At 34.1% G+C, this 17,924-nt stretch overlaps 1 protein-coding gene across 2 annotated transcripts in view; it reads right to left on the reverse strand.

Moving 5' to 3' along the window:
- Positions 1 to 1,095: 1,095 nt before the first annotated feature.
- LOC113052081 (trithorax group protein osa-like) overlaps positions 1,096 to 17,924 on the reverse strand; it is a 70,091-nt gene continuing 53,262 nt past the window's right edge. For both annotated transcript variants that reach the window (XM_026216385.1, XM_026216383.1), the window contains exons 3-5: positions 4,280 to 4,402; positions 4,068 to 4,140; positions 1,096 to 3,277 (exon numbers count right to left, since the gene is read on the reverse strand). In XM_026216385.1, the coding sequence (XP_026072170.1) occupies positions 2,244 to 3,277; positions 4,068 to 4,140; positions 4,280 to 4,402 (1,230 nt within the window). In that variant the 3' untranslated portion in view covers positions 1,096 to 2,243. The remainder of the gene's footprint in view (positions 3,278 to 4,067; positions 4,141 to 4,279; positions 4,403 to 17,924) is intronic.

Genomic DNA, 17,924 nt, shown 5'->3' on the forward strand with positions numbered 1-17,924 from the left:
AGGGATGTTCAGTTGTGTTGTGGAAAACACTGCCACATCAGGAATCATAACATCATGATTGGAAAGTGAAATACTTCTGTGAGCACTTCTGTCCTTTAAGTTTAAACTAAAGATATCAATTAACCCATTCAAAAAAAAAAAAAAAAGACAAAAGAAAAAAACCACAACAAAAATTTAAGCGAGCAGCAGTGTTTTCTCTCTTAAATCAATATCACAAATATGTTTACTTAATCCCTGCCTCGTCCTGATAAGCAGTCACAAAGAGATATATACTGACCCTTGTGTTCTTGTGAACCTATAACATTTTAGCACAGTAGTTATCAGGCATTTCAACACTAAATGAGGTATGGTGCTAATATTTATCTGTCATCATAAACGTCACTCTTACCACTAAACAGAAGTAAGATATACTAAAGAAGAACAGGGGACATTTTTGTTTTTTACAGTTTATTTTCCAATCTAAAAATATGAAGACAAAATATAATAAATCACAATTAATCACAAATCAGTCTTAAAGTTCATGGCACCAACTTCATGGTCGTGAACTTTTGGAAACCCAAGACTCTGGACTGTGGGTTTTATGCACTTACTGTAAAAGGTGTTGCTCTTATATTACATAAAATGTGGCGTGATCATATATGTGTCCCTCTGCTACATTGAGGCTGATGTTTCAGTGTAGCTGGTGTGTACTTAAAAAAAACATTCCTAGAATTGCTGCAAAGTGTCCTTGTTCCAAAAGCATCTAGATCCTTAAGATCCTCATTTCCTTAGATTGAATATATTAATACAAAGACACTGGTGTCTAGTGTAGAAAGTATTATGCTCTTGCAATATGACATAAGTTAGAGTTAAGTTAGACAACCTTTAGATTGTGCAACTAATGTTAGAATTAAATGCTGTAACAAGGCTGAGAAACACTGAACTCCAAACCTCACAATTTAAAAACGCAAAACAAGACAACCTTCTTAAGCCAGACTGGAGTACCAGAAGTCCGGTTATGTCAAAAACATAACAAATTGTTCACCTTTGTAATACATAGTATTACTCCACATTTAACCATACTGTCTAGCATAATACAAATTACAATAGAGTTGCTTAGTGTAAAATATTTAATTTGCAGTTTCAATATGACACTCATTTCTTTACATTGCATTTTTGTTTTATTTATTCTTTTAATAATTATTTACAAAGAAATTCTGAAGAGTTCATCAGCAGAAAAGAAGTATAAATATGTGTACTTCCTCTTTTGTATGTTACAGTTTAAGAAACCATATTTTACAAAATCCTTTATGTACAGGACAAGCCCCTTTTGAAATACCCTCAAATAGTTCATCACAGAAATGATTTCATATGCTTTTCAAACAGCAAGAATGAAAAGCTGGACATATGAGCCTGGTCTGGCATGAGACTGCCAACAATACTGTTACCACATTGCATTGAAGGGACCGTTCACCCGTTTTACATACATTGAAAGTCAGTGTTGTTTTAAACCCCATTAACTCTCATTGTACAGACATTTTTGGGTGAACTGTCCCTTTAACTGAATGAGAACTTTCTTTACACTGCTGAGCAAAGCCCATGTTTTCATAAATCAGTGTTTCACTCCATAATACATTTGACAATAATTGCAATATTATCCTAAAACAGCGCAGGGAGCACTGGAAGAGCAACCATAGAGAAAAGGAAAGGGCATCTTATAATATAAGCCAGTTTAACGACAGCCAAAACCATTTCAGGAGGGTTAGCAGTGCCTCATTTCCACTGATACATTCTCACTAATGCTAGCCATGACAAACAAACAACAACAAAAAACGCTTTAAGACTTTAAGGTTCGTTCACACCAAAGATGTAAAGATATAATGATGAACTAAAAAGTTTTTTATGCCAATCAGATACCACATAAGTTTAAACAGCTTGCATATTTAAAGGACTTAATATACTGCGTTATTTAGAACAAATTTAGACCAACACAAAGTTTGGAGTTCGTTCCTGGGGTCCGAAACAGCTTGCCAAAGCGGATTTCCATAAAAGTTCAGAAAAGTCAGGACCTTACAACAGCAGACAATGTGGCTGTAAGCTTATAAGGAACAGAATATTATCGTCCGTTGGTGTGGACACTAATATAGTTCTTGTTATAGTTAGCGCTCTTGGTGTGAACGCGCCTTTACAGAGCGATGACCCTACGGCCCCATTCTGGAGCTGTGTGTAGTGATTTTCAAACCTAGGATGCTCTTGATCAGTCCCTACGAGTTTTGCTCAAGGTATTCATCAATCATGGTGAGATTGTTTAGCCAGTCTTCATTGTTGCCCACCAGAGTGTCTATGAAGTCCACCTCTGCCCCGCCACCACCTCCACCTCCAGGTCCTTGTAGCCCCGCTGCTATTGCTCCATTGCTCTGATGCTGTGTTCTGTAGTCATAGGAAGGCAGTTTATCTCTGGGGTTGTAGCTCTGCGTTGAACAGTGTTTCCCCGCGGAAGCATTCTGGTAACTAGGAGGCGCCATCCCATGGGCAGGGTGCATCATGGAACGTCCTCCTGGTTTCATAACAGCTAGAGCGGAAAGCGGACCTCGCATTCTAAAGTTCTGTTGGGACATGGAGGATAGTGGCTGGGTGTTGGGCATCTTCTGGTCCTGTCTGCTAACCAAACCAGGGGCTACTTGATTTGGAGGAGGACGGGAACCAGGGAAGTTGGCTGGCATACCTGCCATGCCGGATCGCTGTGGAAACTGAGGACCTCGGCATCCAGGCAGGGCTCCTCCGGCAGGGAAGGGATGCTGGTGGTTCGCAGGGTCCATATGTGGTTGCACACCTTGTTGGTGCTGCCAGAGCTGGGACTGTGACGTGGGCTGCTGCTGGTGCTGCTGCTGAGAAGGGAACATCATATGTGACTGAAGAGCTCCGCCTTGGTGCAGCACCTGCCGCAGTTGGTGGGTCGACACAGGACCGCCTGGTAGGTTTGGACATGGCATTCCTGGTCGTGTCACAGCGTGAGCCGGGTGTAACGGTTGACGTGGAGGGCCACCCATTCCCGTCATGCTCTGGCCAGGCTGCATCGCCATTCCAAAGTCTTGTGATGGGTGGCAGAGGGGTTGTTTGGAACCTTTGCTGCACATGTATCCTCCAACGGATGGGCCCATCTGGGACACTGAGCTGGAGGAAAGACCCATTCGATTTGAGGGTAAAGGGCCACTATGGGAGAGCATGGAGGAATTTGGCTGTTGAGAAGCTCCCAGAGGATATCCACCACACTCTGGAGGGAGTGGTCGACCTGGACCTGCACAACAGCGAAAATAATTGATTTTGAGCATGGCTTTTTAGAGCATATTACTGTTCAAAAGTTTGGGGTTGGTAGGATTTTATTATGTTTTTAATCCACGTCTCTCATCTTTACCACGGCTGCATTTATTTGATTACAAATATAGCAAAACAGTTATATTGTAAATCTAATTTATCTATTTAATGCATCCTTGTATTAAAAGTATTATTTTTTTTCCTAATATTTTTTGTCTAATTGAAAATTGACACCTAAGACTCGTTTTGTGGTCCAGGGTCACATATAGCAAAATTTTGGCACAAAATAAACAGTAGGCCTCATTCACTAACAATTTTATAAAAATTGCTATTTATGATCCTATAAATTTTCACCAATACATAAATGCATAAATCTAGTAATTTGTATAAACATGCACAAACTATGTCCATATAAGGGCTTCTGTATTTTTATATTTATTTTAAAATATTTTATTATTTAATTTTAATATTTTTTTTCTACTAACAGTGTTTATATATATATATATATATATATATATATATATATATATATATATATATATATATAAACATACTTGACATTTTAATATTGATTCTTAATAAATGATTTGCATTTGGAACATTTTTGTGTGCACAGTTTAAGATATTTTTTTCTTTGTGTTTAAACTTATGATTCAGTTTAAAACTGATGAATCATGACTTCTGCATGAAAAAAACAAGTGTACATTTTTATGCAAAAATGGTAAATCAGACCCAGTATTTACCAATCTTTATGTGGTTTGATGTTACTGTACCTTGAAATGATGCCACCTGTCGGCAGTCTGTGATATGCCCTCTATTCATTTGCTCCATTTGCCTTTGCTTTTCCTATAAGAAGCAGAAAGTAATACATTAACACACTTAAGACAGTGAACCAAATTCTACCTCTTAAGAGGTGCAAATTAAAAGGCAATTCAGCCATGCTAAACAACAAAACTAAACTTTAACATGGAGTTTGAGCACTGACTTGTTGAAGCTGTTTGCTTATTAGCTGATTCTTAAGCATCATGTTGTAGTTGCTGCCCTGGGGCTGCCGTGGCACTGCTGACGGAGGGTCCTGAAGATGTGGCACCATTCCTGCACCTTGATCCTAAGAGAGAAAATAAAAGAAAGATCACTATTAAACCTCTACTCACCTTCCAACTACATTTTAGCTACACATAACTCAAATGTGTCAAAACAAGGCCTGCCAAATTCACACAGACATGATCTCACCTTCACTAGACCCACACAAACAACTCTAACTAACTACGTATAACCTCACCGTGATCAAAGACGTGACGGCATTCAGAGTAACCCAACACCGCTAAAAAAGGTCATCTCAACCAAGCCAACATGTTCTAACAGGGCTTCTTTCCTTAGCAAAGTTGTAAACATCTGTAAATAACCACAGAGGATTCAGACCAGACGCTGCCTTCCCCGAGCCACAGATGTTTGTTTTCGTTGGCTTTGTCTGAATGCACCCCTCCACCCGAGCAGTCCAGCTCGGCATTCCCATATTCCCATTCCTACAGAAGAAACACTCCCCACCCTCTTCCCTCCCTACTCCCATCCAAATCCTGAAAACACATGCGTAACCAGAGTAGAACATTAATCACAGACCATTATGAAGACGTGGAGAGATAACTACTTCACGTCTGGCCTTTCGTCTTTGGCAGAACGCAATGGTCTGCTTCACGTCATAAAGACACAAACACCAAATGAAATTACTGGGTTTATTATGTTGTGTGAATTCAATTAAATCTCAAACTACATATGCTTAGCATCACACACACAGCTAATATCATGCTCAAGAACAAGCAGAGGTAATCTGAGGCACTAACAGACACTCCTAGCATGAATCTGGTGTAATGATCTTTGCTTGTAGCAGGCAGGGTGGTGAAACGGCTTCCCGGGGGAATATCATGGTGCTTTGCAGTGGAAATGAATGGCTTGTAGAGCTGGTAATGGATATTGATCCAGCACTTGGGTATGTGCAGCTGGAATGAAGAGCTGGTTTAGATGCTTTTGTTGTTAAGGCTGTGCCTGAGAACTGTCCATGCATGATTCTGCTTGCCATGAAGAACCACAACTTCTAATGGATTCTAAACAACACTCACATCTGTTACTTCTTAAAGGTTCTTAAAAGAGTTCGCTAAAAAATGAACATTCTGTCAGCTTCAGTCACAAATCACAAGTCATGTGGGTTTGGAACAACATGAGGGTGAGTAGCCTAAATGATGCCAGGGTTTTAATTTTTCAGGCGAACCCTTTAAGATATCATGAGTAATGTTTAAACATTTTCTGTTTCGTCAGCCGCTCAGATGCTTTGCAAAGCGCAAGGAAAGAAAACACTGAGTTGATTAGTATGATAATCAGCGACTCTCACAAATCCAACAGAACAGAGATGTACGAAGAGAACGTGTTGTTTCCTCCAAGCGAACGCTAGATGGCGCCTGCGCACTCTCACAGTCCTAAACTAAGAGTTTACGCTGAGCTTTTCTGTCGCCTGTCTTTGTCGACTGTAAAAACCCCAGTTTGTTATCTATCTAGTCAGCCCAGTGTACTGATAAACATAAATTATAATTGGGCTCAAAACTCCGTGACTTGTGAATATACGACATGTTTTAGTCTGTCAGGACGCAGCTTTGCGCTCTATCCGGGAAAGCTTGCCAAGTTAAACAGCGTTTCCGATTGTGCCCTCGATAAGGGAGGGCTTTTCATTCTTTCCCCCTGTCCTGAGCTACTCCCCAACACCTCACAAGATTTCCAATCCAGAGCCTCCAGCAACACACGCACGTTTTGAGTAAAGCAGTCCGTCAAGCCGCCTCCCCTTTCCGTTCCGCGCGCTCACTCAGCTCTTCATGCAACTCACATTTAAGTGTGCATTTAATAGATTAGATATCACAGCGTCAGAGACTGGCATAAAGTTGGCTTGACGTTGGACGTTGGATATTCGCAAATCTAGGGACCGTCTCTAAAGTTACACGAGAAACTACTATACACTTCTCTAACGTCAATAGCATGCAAGGAGAATGACTAACAGTCACGAAAACAACTTTTAACTGTTCATCCAAGTGTCAACTATAATGCACACCTTTTATATTTTTTGATAATTATTAAAATAAACTGTAAATCATGTGGAAAACAATTGCTACTTTTCATTACCGAATGGACTTAAATACAAATTGAAAGCTCAATAACATTTGAACAGAATGACTCACATTCATAAAACATACTGTAAAGTGTTCATCTAGGTGTCAGCTATAATGCACACCTTTTATATTTTTCATAATTATTCAAATAGACTGTAAATCATGTGTAAAATATTGCTACTTTTCATTACCGAATGGGCTTAAATACAAATTTAAAGCTCAATAAAAATTGAACAGGATGACTCACTTTCATAAAACATACTGTAAAGTGTTCATCTAGGTGTCAGCTATAATGCACACCTTTTATATTTTTCATAATTATTCAAATAGACTGTAAATCATTTGTAAAATATTGCTACTTTTCATTACCGAATGGGCTTAAATACAAATTTAAAGCTCAATAAAAATTGAACAGGATGACTCACTTTCATAAAACATACTGTAAAGTGTTCATCTAGGTGTCAGCTATAATGCACACCTTTTATATTTTTCATAATTATTCAAATAGACTGTAAATCATTTGTAAAATATTGTTATTTTTCATTACCGAATGGGCTCAAATGTAAAATATGCCATAACTTGAAGCTCAATAGAATTTGAACAGAATGACTCACTTTCATAAAACATACTGTAAAGTGTTCAACTAGGTGTCAACTATAATCCACACCATTCAGATTTTTCATAATTATTCAAATAAACTGTTAATCATATGTAAAATATTGCTATTTTTCATTACCGAATGGGCTCAAATGTAAAATATGCCATAATTTAAAGCTCAATAGAATTTGAACAGAATGACTCACATTCATAAAACATACTGTAAGGTGTTCATTTAGGTGTCAACTATAAGCCACACCATTCAGATTTTTCATAATTATTCAAATAAACTTTAAATCATATGTAAAATATTGCTATTTTTCATTACCGAATGGGCTCAAATGTAAAATATGCCATAATTTGAAGCTCAATAGAATTTGAACAGAATGACTCACTTTCATAAAACATACTGTAAAGTGTTCATCTAGGTGTCAGCTATAATGCACACCTTTTATATTTTTCATAATTATTCAAATAGACTGTAAATCATGTGTAAAATATTGCTACTTTTCATTACCGAATGGGCTTAAATACAAATTTAAAGCTCAATAAAAATTGAACAGAATGACTCACATTCATAAAACATACTGTAAAGTGTTCATCTAGGTGTCAGCTATAATGCACACCTTTTATATTTTTCATAATTATTCAAATAGACTGTAAATCATGTGTAAAATATTGCTACTTTTCATTACCGAATGGGCTTAAATACAAATTTAAAGCTCAATAAAAATTGAACAGGATGACTCACTTTCATAAAACATACTGTAAAGTGTTCATCTAGGTGTCAGCTATAATGCACACCTTTTATATTTATCATAATTATTCAAATAGACTGTAAATCATGTGTAAAATATTGTTATTTTTCATTACCAAATGGGCTCAAATGTAAAATATGCCATAACTTGAAGCTCAATAGAATTTGAACAGAATGACTCACATTCATAAAACATACTGTAAAGTGTTCAACTAGGTGTCAACTATAATCCACACCATTCAGATTTTTCATAATTATTCAAATAAACTGTTAATCATATGTAAAATATTGCTATTTTTCATTACCGAATGGGCTCAAATGTAAAATATGCCATAATTTAAAGCTCAATAGAATTTGAACAGAATGACTCACATTCATAAAACATACTGTAAGGTGTTCATTTAGGTGTCAACTATAAGCCACACCATTCAGATTTTTCATAATTATTCAAATAAACTTTAAATCATATGTAAAATATTGCTATTTTTCATTACCGAATGGGCTCAAATGTAAAATATGCCATAATTTGAAGCTCAATAGAATTTGAACAGAATGACTCACTTTCATAAAACATACTGTAAAGTGTTCATCTAGGTGTCAGCTATAATGCACACCTTTTATATTTTTCATAATTATTCAAATAGACTGTAAATCATGTGTAAAATATTGCTACTTTTCATTACCGAATGGGCTTAAATACAAATTTAAAGCTCAATAAAAATTGAACAGAATGACTCACATTCATAAAACATACTGTAAAGTGTTCATCTAGGTGTCAGCTATAATGCACACCTTTTATATTTTTCATAATTATTCAAATAGACTGTAAATCATTTGTAAAATATTGCTACTTTTCATTACCGAATGGGCTTAAATACAAATTTAAAGCTCAATAAAAATTGAACAGGATGACTCACTTTCATAAAACATACTGTAAAGTGTTCATCTAGGTGTCAGCTATAATGCACACCTTTTATATTTTTCATAATTATTCAAATAGACTGTAAATCATTTGTAAAATATTGTTATTTTTCATTACCGAATGGGCTCAAATGTAAAATATGCCATAACTTGAAGCTCAATAGAATTTGAACAGAATGACTCACTTTCATAAAACATACTGTAAAGTGTTCAACTAGGTGTCAACTATAATCCACACCATTCAGATTTTTCATAATTATTCAAATAAACTGTTAATCATATGTAAAATATTGCTATTTTTCATTACCGAATGGGCTCAAATGTAAAATATGCCATAATTTAAAGCTCAATAGAATTTGAACAGAATGACTCACATTCATAAAACATACTGTAAGGTGTTCATTTAGGTGTCAACTATAAGCCACACCATTCAGATTTTTCATAATTATTCAAATAAACTTTAAATCATATGTAAAATATTGCTATTTTTCATTACCGAATGGGCTCAAATGTAAAATATGCCATAATTTGAAGCTCAATAGAATTTGAACAGAATGACTCACTTTCATAAAACATACTGTAAAGTGTTCATCTAGGTGTCAGCTATAATGCACACCTTTTATATTTTTCATAATTATTCAAATAGACTGTAAATCATGTGTAAAATATTGCTACTTTTCATTACCGAATGGGCTTAAATACAAATTTAAAGCTCAATAAAAATTGAACAGAATGACTCACATTCATAAAACATACTGTAAAGTGTTCATCTAGGTGTCAGCTATAATGCACACCTTTTATATTTTTCATAATTATTCAAATAGACTGTAAATCATGTGTAAAATATTGCTACTTTTCATTACCGAATGGGCTTAAATACAAATTTAAAGCTCAATAAAAATTGAACAGGATGACTCACTTTCATAAAACATACTGTAAAGTGTTCATCTAGGTGTCAGCTATAATGCACACCTTTTATATTTATCATAATTATTCAAATAGACTGTAAATCATGTGTAAAATATTGTTATTTTTCATTACCGAATGGGCTCAAATGTAAAATATGCCATAACTTGAAGCTCAATAGAATTTGAACAGAATGACTCACATTCATAAAACATACTGTAAAGTGTTCAACTAGGTGTCAACTATAATCCACACCATTCAGATTTTTCATAATTATTCAAATAAACTGTTAATCATATGTAAAATATTGCTATTTTTCATTACCGAATGGGCTCAAATGTAAAATATGCCATAATTTAAAGCTCAATAGAATTTGAACAGAATGACTCACATTCATAAAACATACTGTAAGGTGTTCATTTAGGTGTCAACTATAAGCCACACCATTCAGATTTTTCATAATTATTCAAATAAACTTTAAATCATATGTAAAATATTGCTATTTTTCATTACCGAATGGGCTCAAATGTAAAATATGCCATAATTTGAAGCTCAATAGAATTTGAACAGAATGACTCACTTTCATAAAACATACTGTAAAGTGTTCATCTAGGTGTCAGCTATAATGCACACCTTTTATATTTTTCATAATTATTCAAATAGACTGTAAATCATGTGTAAAATATTGCTACTTTTCATTACCGAATGGGCTTAAATACAAATTTAAAGCTCAATAAAAATTGAACAGAATGACTCACATTCATAAAACATACTGTAAAGTGTTCATCTAGGTGTCAGCTATAATGCACACCTTTTATATTTATCATAATTATTCAAATAGACTGTAAATCATGTGTAAAATATTGTTATTTTTCATTACCGAATGGGCTCAAATGTAAAATATGCCATAATTTGAAGCTCAATAGAATTTGAACGGAATGACTCACATTCATAAAACATACTGTAGAGTGTTCATCTAGGTGTCAGCTATAATGCACACCTTTTATATTTTTCATAATTATTCAAATAGATTGTAAATCATGTGTAAAATATTGCTACTTTTCATTACCGAATGGGCTTAAATACAAATTTAAAGCTCAATAAAAATTGAACCATACTGTAAAGTGTTTATCTAGGTGTCAGCTATAATGCACACCTTTTATATTTTTCATTATTATTCAAATAGACTGTAAATTATGTGTAAAATATTGCTACTTTTCATTACCGAATGGGCTTAAATACAAATTTAAAGCTCAATAAAAATTGAACAGAATGACTCACATTCATAAAACATACTGTAAAGTGTTTATCTATGTGTCAGCTATAATGCACACCTTTTATATTTTTCATAATTATTCAAATAAACTGTAAATCATTTGTAAAATATTGTTATTTTTCATTACCGAATGGGCTCAAATGTAAAATATGCCATAACTTGAAGCTCAATAGAATTTGAACCGAATGACTCACATTCATAAAACATACTGTAAGGTGTTCATTTAGGTGTCAACTATAAGCCACACCATTCAGATTTTTCATAATTATTCAAATAAACTGTTAATCATATGTAAACAATTGCTATTTTTCATTACTGAATGGGCTCAAATGTAAAATATGCCATAATTTGAAGCTCAATAGAATTTGAACAGAATGACTCACATTCATAAAACATACTGTAAAGTGTTTATCTAGGTGTCAGCTATAATGCACACCTTTTATATTTTTCATAATTATTCAAATAGACTGTAAATCATTTGTAAAATATTGTTATTTTTCATTACCGAATGGGCTCAAATGTAAAATATGCCATAATTTAAAGCTCAATAGAATTTGAACAGAATGACTCACATTCATAAAACATACTGTAAGGTGTTCATTTAGGTGTCAACTATAAGCCACACCATTCAGATTTTTCATAATTATTCAAATAAACTGTTAATCATATGTAAACAATTGTAAACAATTGCTATTTTTCATTACCGAATGGGCTCAAATGTATTTTACATTTGAGCCCATTCGGTAATGAAAAATAACAATATTTTACAAATGATTTACAGTCTATTTGAATAATTATGAAAAATATAAAAGGTGTGCATTATAGCTGACACCTAGATGAACACTTTACAGCATGTTTTATGAAAGTGAGTCATTCTGTTCAAATTCTATTGAGGTTCAAATTATGGCATATTTTACATTTGAGCCCATTCGGTAATGAAAAATAGCAATATTTTACATATGATTAACAGTTTATTTGAATAATTATGAAAAATCTGAATGGTGTGGATTATAGTTGACACCTAGTTGAACACTTTACAGTATGTTTTATGAATGTGAGTCATTCTGTTCAAATTCTATTGAGCTTTAAATTATGGCATATTTTACATTTGAGCCCATTCGGTAATGAAAAATAACAATATTTTACAAATGATTTACAGTCTATTTGAATAATTATGAAAAATATAAAAGGTGTGCATTATAGCTGACACCTAGATAAACACTTTACAGTATGTTTTATGAATGTGAGTCATTCTGTTCAAATTCTATTGAGCTTCAAATTATGGCATATTTTACATTTGAGCCCATTCAGTAATGAAAAATAGCAATTGTTTACATATGATTAACAGTTTATTTGAATAATTATGAAAAATCTGAATGGTGTGGCTTATAGTTGACACCTAAATGAACACCTTACAGTATGTTTTATGAATGTGAGTCATTCGGTTCAAATTCTATTGAGCTTCAAGTTATGGCATATTTTACATTTGAGCCCATTCGGTAATGAAAAATAACAATATTTTACAAATGATTTACAGTTTATTTGAATAATTATGAAAAATATAAAAGGTGTGCATTATAGCTGACACATAGATAAACACTTTACAGTATGTTTTATGAATGTGAGTCATTCTGTTCAATTTTTATTGAGCTTTAAATTTGTATTTAAGCCCATTCGGTAATGAAAAGTAGCAATATTTTACACATAATTTACAGTCTATTTGAATAATAATGAAAAATATAAAAGGTGTGCATTATAGCTGACACCTAGATAAACACTTTACAGTATGGTTTATGAATGTGAGTCATTCCGTTCAAATTCTATTGAGCTTCAAATTATGGCATATTTTACATTTGAGCCCATTCGGTAATGAAAAATAGCAATATTTTACATATGATTTAAAGTTTATTTGAATAATTATGAAAAATCTGAATGGTGTGGCTTATAGTTGACACCTAAATGAACACCTTACAGTATGTTTTATGAATGTGAGTCATTCTGTTCAAATTCTATTGAGCTTTAAATTATGGCATATTTTACATTTGAGCCCATTCGGTAATGAAAAATAGCAATATTTTACATATGATTAACAGTTTATTTGAATAATTATGAAAAATCTGAATGGTGTGGATTATAGTTGACACCTAGTTGAACACTTTACAGTATGTTTTATGAAAGTGAGTCATTCTGTTCAAATTCTATTGAGCTTCAAGTTATGGCATATTTTACATTTGAGCCCATTCGGTAATGAAAAATAACAATATTTTACAAATGATTTACAGTCTATTTGAATAATTATGAAAAATATAAAAGGTGTGCATTATAGCTGACACCTAGATGAACACTTTACAGTATGTTTTATGAAAGTGAGTCATCCTGTTCAATTTTTATTGAGCTTTAAATTTGTATTTAAGCCCATTCGGTAATGAAAAGTAGCAATATTTTACACATGATTTACAATCTATTTGAATAATTATGAAAAATATAAAAGGTGTGCATTATAGCTGACACCTAGATGAACACTCTACAGTATGTTTTATGAATGTGAGTCATTCCGTTCAAATTCTATTGAGCTTCAAATTATGGCATATTTTACATTTGAGCCCATTCGGTAATGAAAAATAACAATATTTTACACATGATTTACAGTCTATTTGAATAATTATGATAAATATAAAAGGTGTGCATTATAGCTGACACCTAGATGAACACTTTACAGTATGTTTTATGAATGTGAGTCATTCTGTTCAATTTTTATTGAGCTTTAAATTTGTATTTAAGCCCATTCGGTAATGAAAAGTAGCAATATTTTACACATGATTTACAGTCTATTTGAATAATTATGAAAAATATAAAAGGTGTGCATTATAGCTGACACCTAGATGAACACTTTACAGTATGTTTTATGAAAGTGAGTCATTCTGTTCAAATTCTATTGAGCTTCAAATTATGGCATATTTTACATTTGAGCCCATTCGGTAATGAAAAATAGCAATATTTTACATATGATTTAAAGTTTATTTGAATAATTATGAAAAATCTGAATGGTGTGGCTTATAGTTGACACCTAAATGAACACCTTACAGTATGTTTTATGAATGTGAGTCATTCTGTTCAAATTCTATTGAGCTTTAAATTATGGCATATTTTACATTTGAGCCCATTCGGTAATGAAAAATAGCAATATTTTACATATGATTAACAGTTTATTTGAATAATTATGAAAAATCTGAATGGTGTGGATTATAGTTGACACCTAGTTGAACACTTTACAGTATGTTTTATGAATGTGAGTCATTCTGTTCAAATTCTATTGAGCTTCAAGTTATGGCATATTTTACATTTGAGCCCATTTGGTAATGAAAAATAACAATATTTTACACATGATTTACAGTCTATTTGAATAATTATGATAAATATAAAAGGTGTGCATTATAGCTGACACCTAGATGAACACTTTACAGTATGTTTTATGAAAGTGAGTCATCCTGTTCAATTTTTATTGAGCTTTAAATTTGTATTTAAGCCCATTCGGTAATGAAAAGTAGCAATATTTTACACATGATTTACAGTCTATTTGAATAATTATGAAAAATATAAAAGGTGTGCATTATAGCTGACACCTAGATGAACACTTTACAGTATGTTTTATGAATGTGAGTCATTCTGTTCAATTTTTATTGAGCTTTAAATTTGTATTTAAGCCCATTCGGTAATGAAAAGTAGCAATATTTTACACATGATTTACAGTCTATTTGAATAATTATGAAAAATATAAAAGGTGTGCATTATAGCTGACACCTAGATGAACACTTTACAGTATGTTTTATGAATGTGAGTCATTCTGTTCAAATGTTATTGAGCTTTCAATTTGTATTTAAGTCCATTCGGTAATGAAAAGTAGCAATTGTTTTCCACATGATTTACAGTTTATTTTAATAATTATCAAAAAATATAAAAGGTGTGCATTATAGTTGACACCTGGATGAACAGTTAAAAGTTGTTTTCGTGACTGTTAGTCATTCTCCTTGCATGCTATTGACGTTAGAGAAGTGTATAGTAGTTTCTCGTGTAACTTTAGAGACGCTCCCTAGATTTGCGAATATCCAACGTCCAACGTCAAGCCAACTTTATGCCAGTGCAGCACTGGTTATCAAAGCAATCCGCTGTCTTTGTTGTCGAACAGAATGCAACCGTTCCTGTGCGTACAAGACAGTAACAAAGAAAGAGACATATGTTTAACCCTGTCAAATCCATCAATGTGGAAAGAAATGTAAATTTAGATTGCTCCCCCCCCCTCTTTCTCGCTCCATTGCAAAGTACGATAACAATCAAGTAATAGTAAATGGCCCTATACATTAAGTGTTTTTAAATACTATATAAGCTATACTATATAATACTATCACTTAACCCATTATTAAGCTACTTAATAATAAAATGTTGAATTGCAAAAAAAAAATTTCTGCTATTGAGGTGGGATATGGGTAAGGATAGGGATAGGTTTGGTAGTATGGTTAGCTTTAAGGGGTAGCCTAGAGGTAGGATCAACGGTGTAATTATAGCTGTAAACTCAAGAAATTACTAACTAGTCTTACTAAGACTAGTCTTAAAAGTTAGTCATCCAATTTTTTTTTCTTCAAGACTGGTCATAACTTTTTTAATTCAGTTACATAAAATGGTAGATACTGTATCTGGAAAGTAAGAACACTTGGTAAAATAATTAATGATAGACAAACTGTTAACATTGTGACTAAGTTTATTGAACTGGCCCCAGATTTAATTAGAGGACGGTATTTTTGAATAAAAGAAGCATACATCGTAAAAACATGCAGGTTCACACTATGTGCATTGTATCAAATTACTTAATTAAATGTAAATACATAGTTAAGGAAACTTAATATAAAGTGGGTCCTAATAGATAAAACTAAACAATAAAAAATTGATAATAAAATTGTGCAGAATAAAATATCATAATGAGATTAATGACACTAATTAAACGTTTGTAAAGGTGGACTGATGAAAAAGCACTAACTATTTCCTAAACCACATAAAAGAGACATAATTACCCATAACAAACTAACAAGAGTAATAAAACCAATTATGCATTTGCGTGCTGCCAAGCATGAAAGGATGTTTTCTCACTTAACCCAGAGCATGCATGTTTGACCTTGCTCTTGTCATCTAAACCAGGGTTATTATAGATTTTTGACATTTCAATATTTTCTTCCCCTTTCATTTAGTTTTTATTTAATTATTTTTACATTTTTTTATTTTCTTTTTTCTGAAAAGTGATATGTCGAGTTCATTTAGCAGTTTAAAAAAAATGTATATTCCTTTAGAAGATTTATATTTATTTTTTGGCATCACCGATTGCAAATTTACTCACTCAGAAACCTCACACACAGAGAGTAAGCTGTGGTTGATTGTTTTAGTATGGTCACCCTCATTCATAATCTATTACAATCCTCCAATCTTGAACTTTTGGTTACATTCTAGGCTTAAGATCCCAAATTAAACACCAAGTAAGGCTTTATTTGCTCTCTATATTTAGGTCCGTTCTCAATGCTTTAGCTAATTGTCATGGGAAAATGTCTGAAAACCAGCAGTGCAGGACTATAGGAAGGGAAAGGAGGGAGGGGGGCTGTTGTGAATGTCAGTGAAGTCGCTTTGTCATGCAACTCCAAGTGACCTTGCTGGGAGAAAAGAGGGGGAGGGACACAGAAAGAGGGAAAGCATATGACTGCAAGAGTAAGAAAAGAATGAGATGGGGATGAATGGAGTGGACAGAAAGCGAGGAATAAGAAAAGAGGAAGGGACTGACTCAGGCACACAACTTTTGCAAAAAAGGTAAATTAGAAAGCTCAATGGGTAATTGAAGCAGGTACGAGAACGACGAGAGCACATGCAAGCAAAGTGTGTGAGAGAAAGTGGGACAAGAGTTGTGTAGAGCGCTCCGCTGTGCCGTCCAGCAGAAGTCCAGCTGTCCAGAGCAAAGGCAGACACTAAGTACTGCTCTTATCTCCACAGTAACCAAGTTTATTTACTTCTATTGCTTGGATGGTGGGGTTAAAGCGATATGAAATGATGACTGACAAATGACCTTCTTTACAAATGCATGCTGAATATATGAGTGTCTGTCTTGAATTTATAACCTCTGATCATATGCAAGTTTTGCATGCCCTGATTTATGTGTGTCCACACACAGCGATATAAACATGTACATGTGTGTGTGATAGTGGGAACAGCTCACATCATCGGGCATGAGAGGAAGATGTTAATGAATGTGACGCCTGACCTACTTCCACAACAAACCATATCAGCTCTCTCTCTCTCTACTTCTCTGTTTGTATGGCTTGGAGACAAGAGCCAGTCTTTGTGCCAGTCTGGTTAACCACGTTGTGCCATGTCTACCATATGGGGAAGTCGTGGCCTAGTGGTTAGAGAGTTTGACACCGAATCTCGGTGGGTTCGAATCTCGGGCTGGCAATATCACGACTGAGGTGCCCTTGAGCAAGGCACTGAACTCTCAACAGCATAAATGGCTGCCCACTGCTCCGGGTGTGTGTTCACAGTGTGTGTGTGTGTTCACTGCTCTGTGTGTGTGCTCCATGGATGGGTTAAATGCACAGCCCGAATCGAATTCTGAGTATGGGTCACCATACTTGGCTGTATGTCACGTCACTCTATACATAATATCACAAAAATTCATTTCTTAGGGCGCTCCAAACACCGCTTCACCTTGGCATGCATTTCTACACACACACACTCACCCATCCCCCTACCAGTGCCAGACACTGAAAAGAGTAAGATTCGCGCGCACACACACAAGTGTGATGGGGCATGCCCACATACTGCATTCACACAAAACATATTTGCACATTAAAAATGTTCTCACACGTACAGTACACACATTCACACACACCTGGGTTTAAAGGGGAAGAGCTGCTGCCAGCCTAGTGTTAACTTGGCAGAGTGCTTAATTTATTCAGCATTCATTTCTGCCGCAGCTGGGCTCTGTGTC

Source organism: Carassius auratus, chromosome 32, assembly GCF_003368295.1.
Source record: "Carassius auratus strain Wakin chromosome 32, ASM336829v1, whole genome shotgun sequence".
NCBI classification, from domain to species: Eukaryota; Metazoa; Chordata; class Actinopteri; order Cypriniformes; family Cyprinidae; genus Carassius; species Carassius auratus.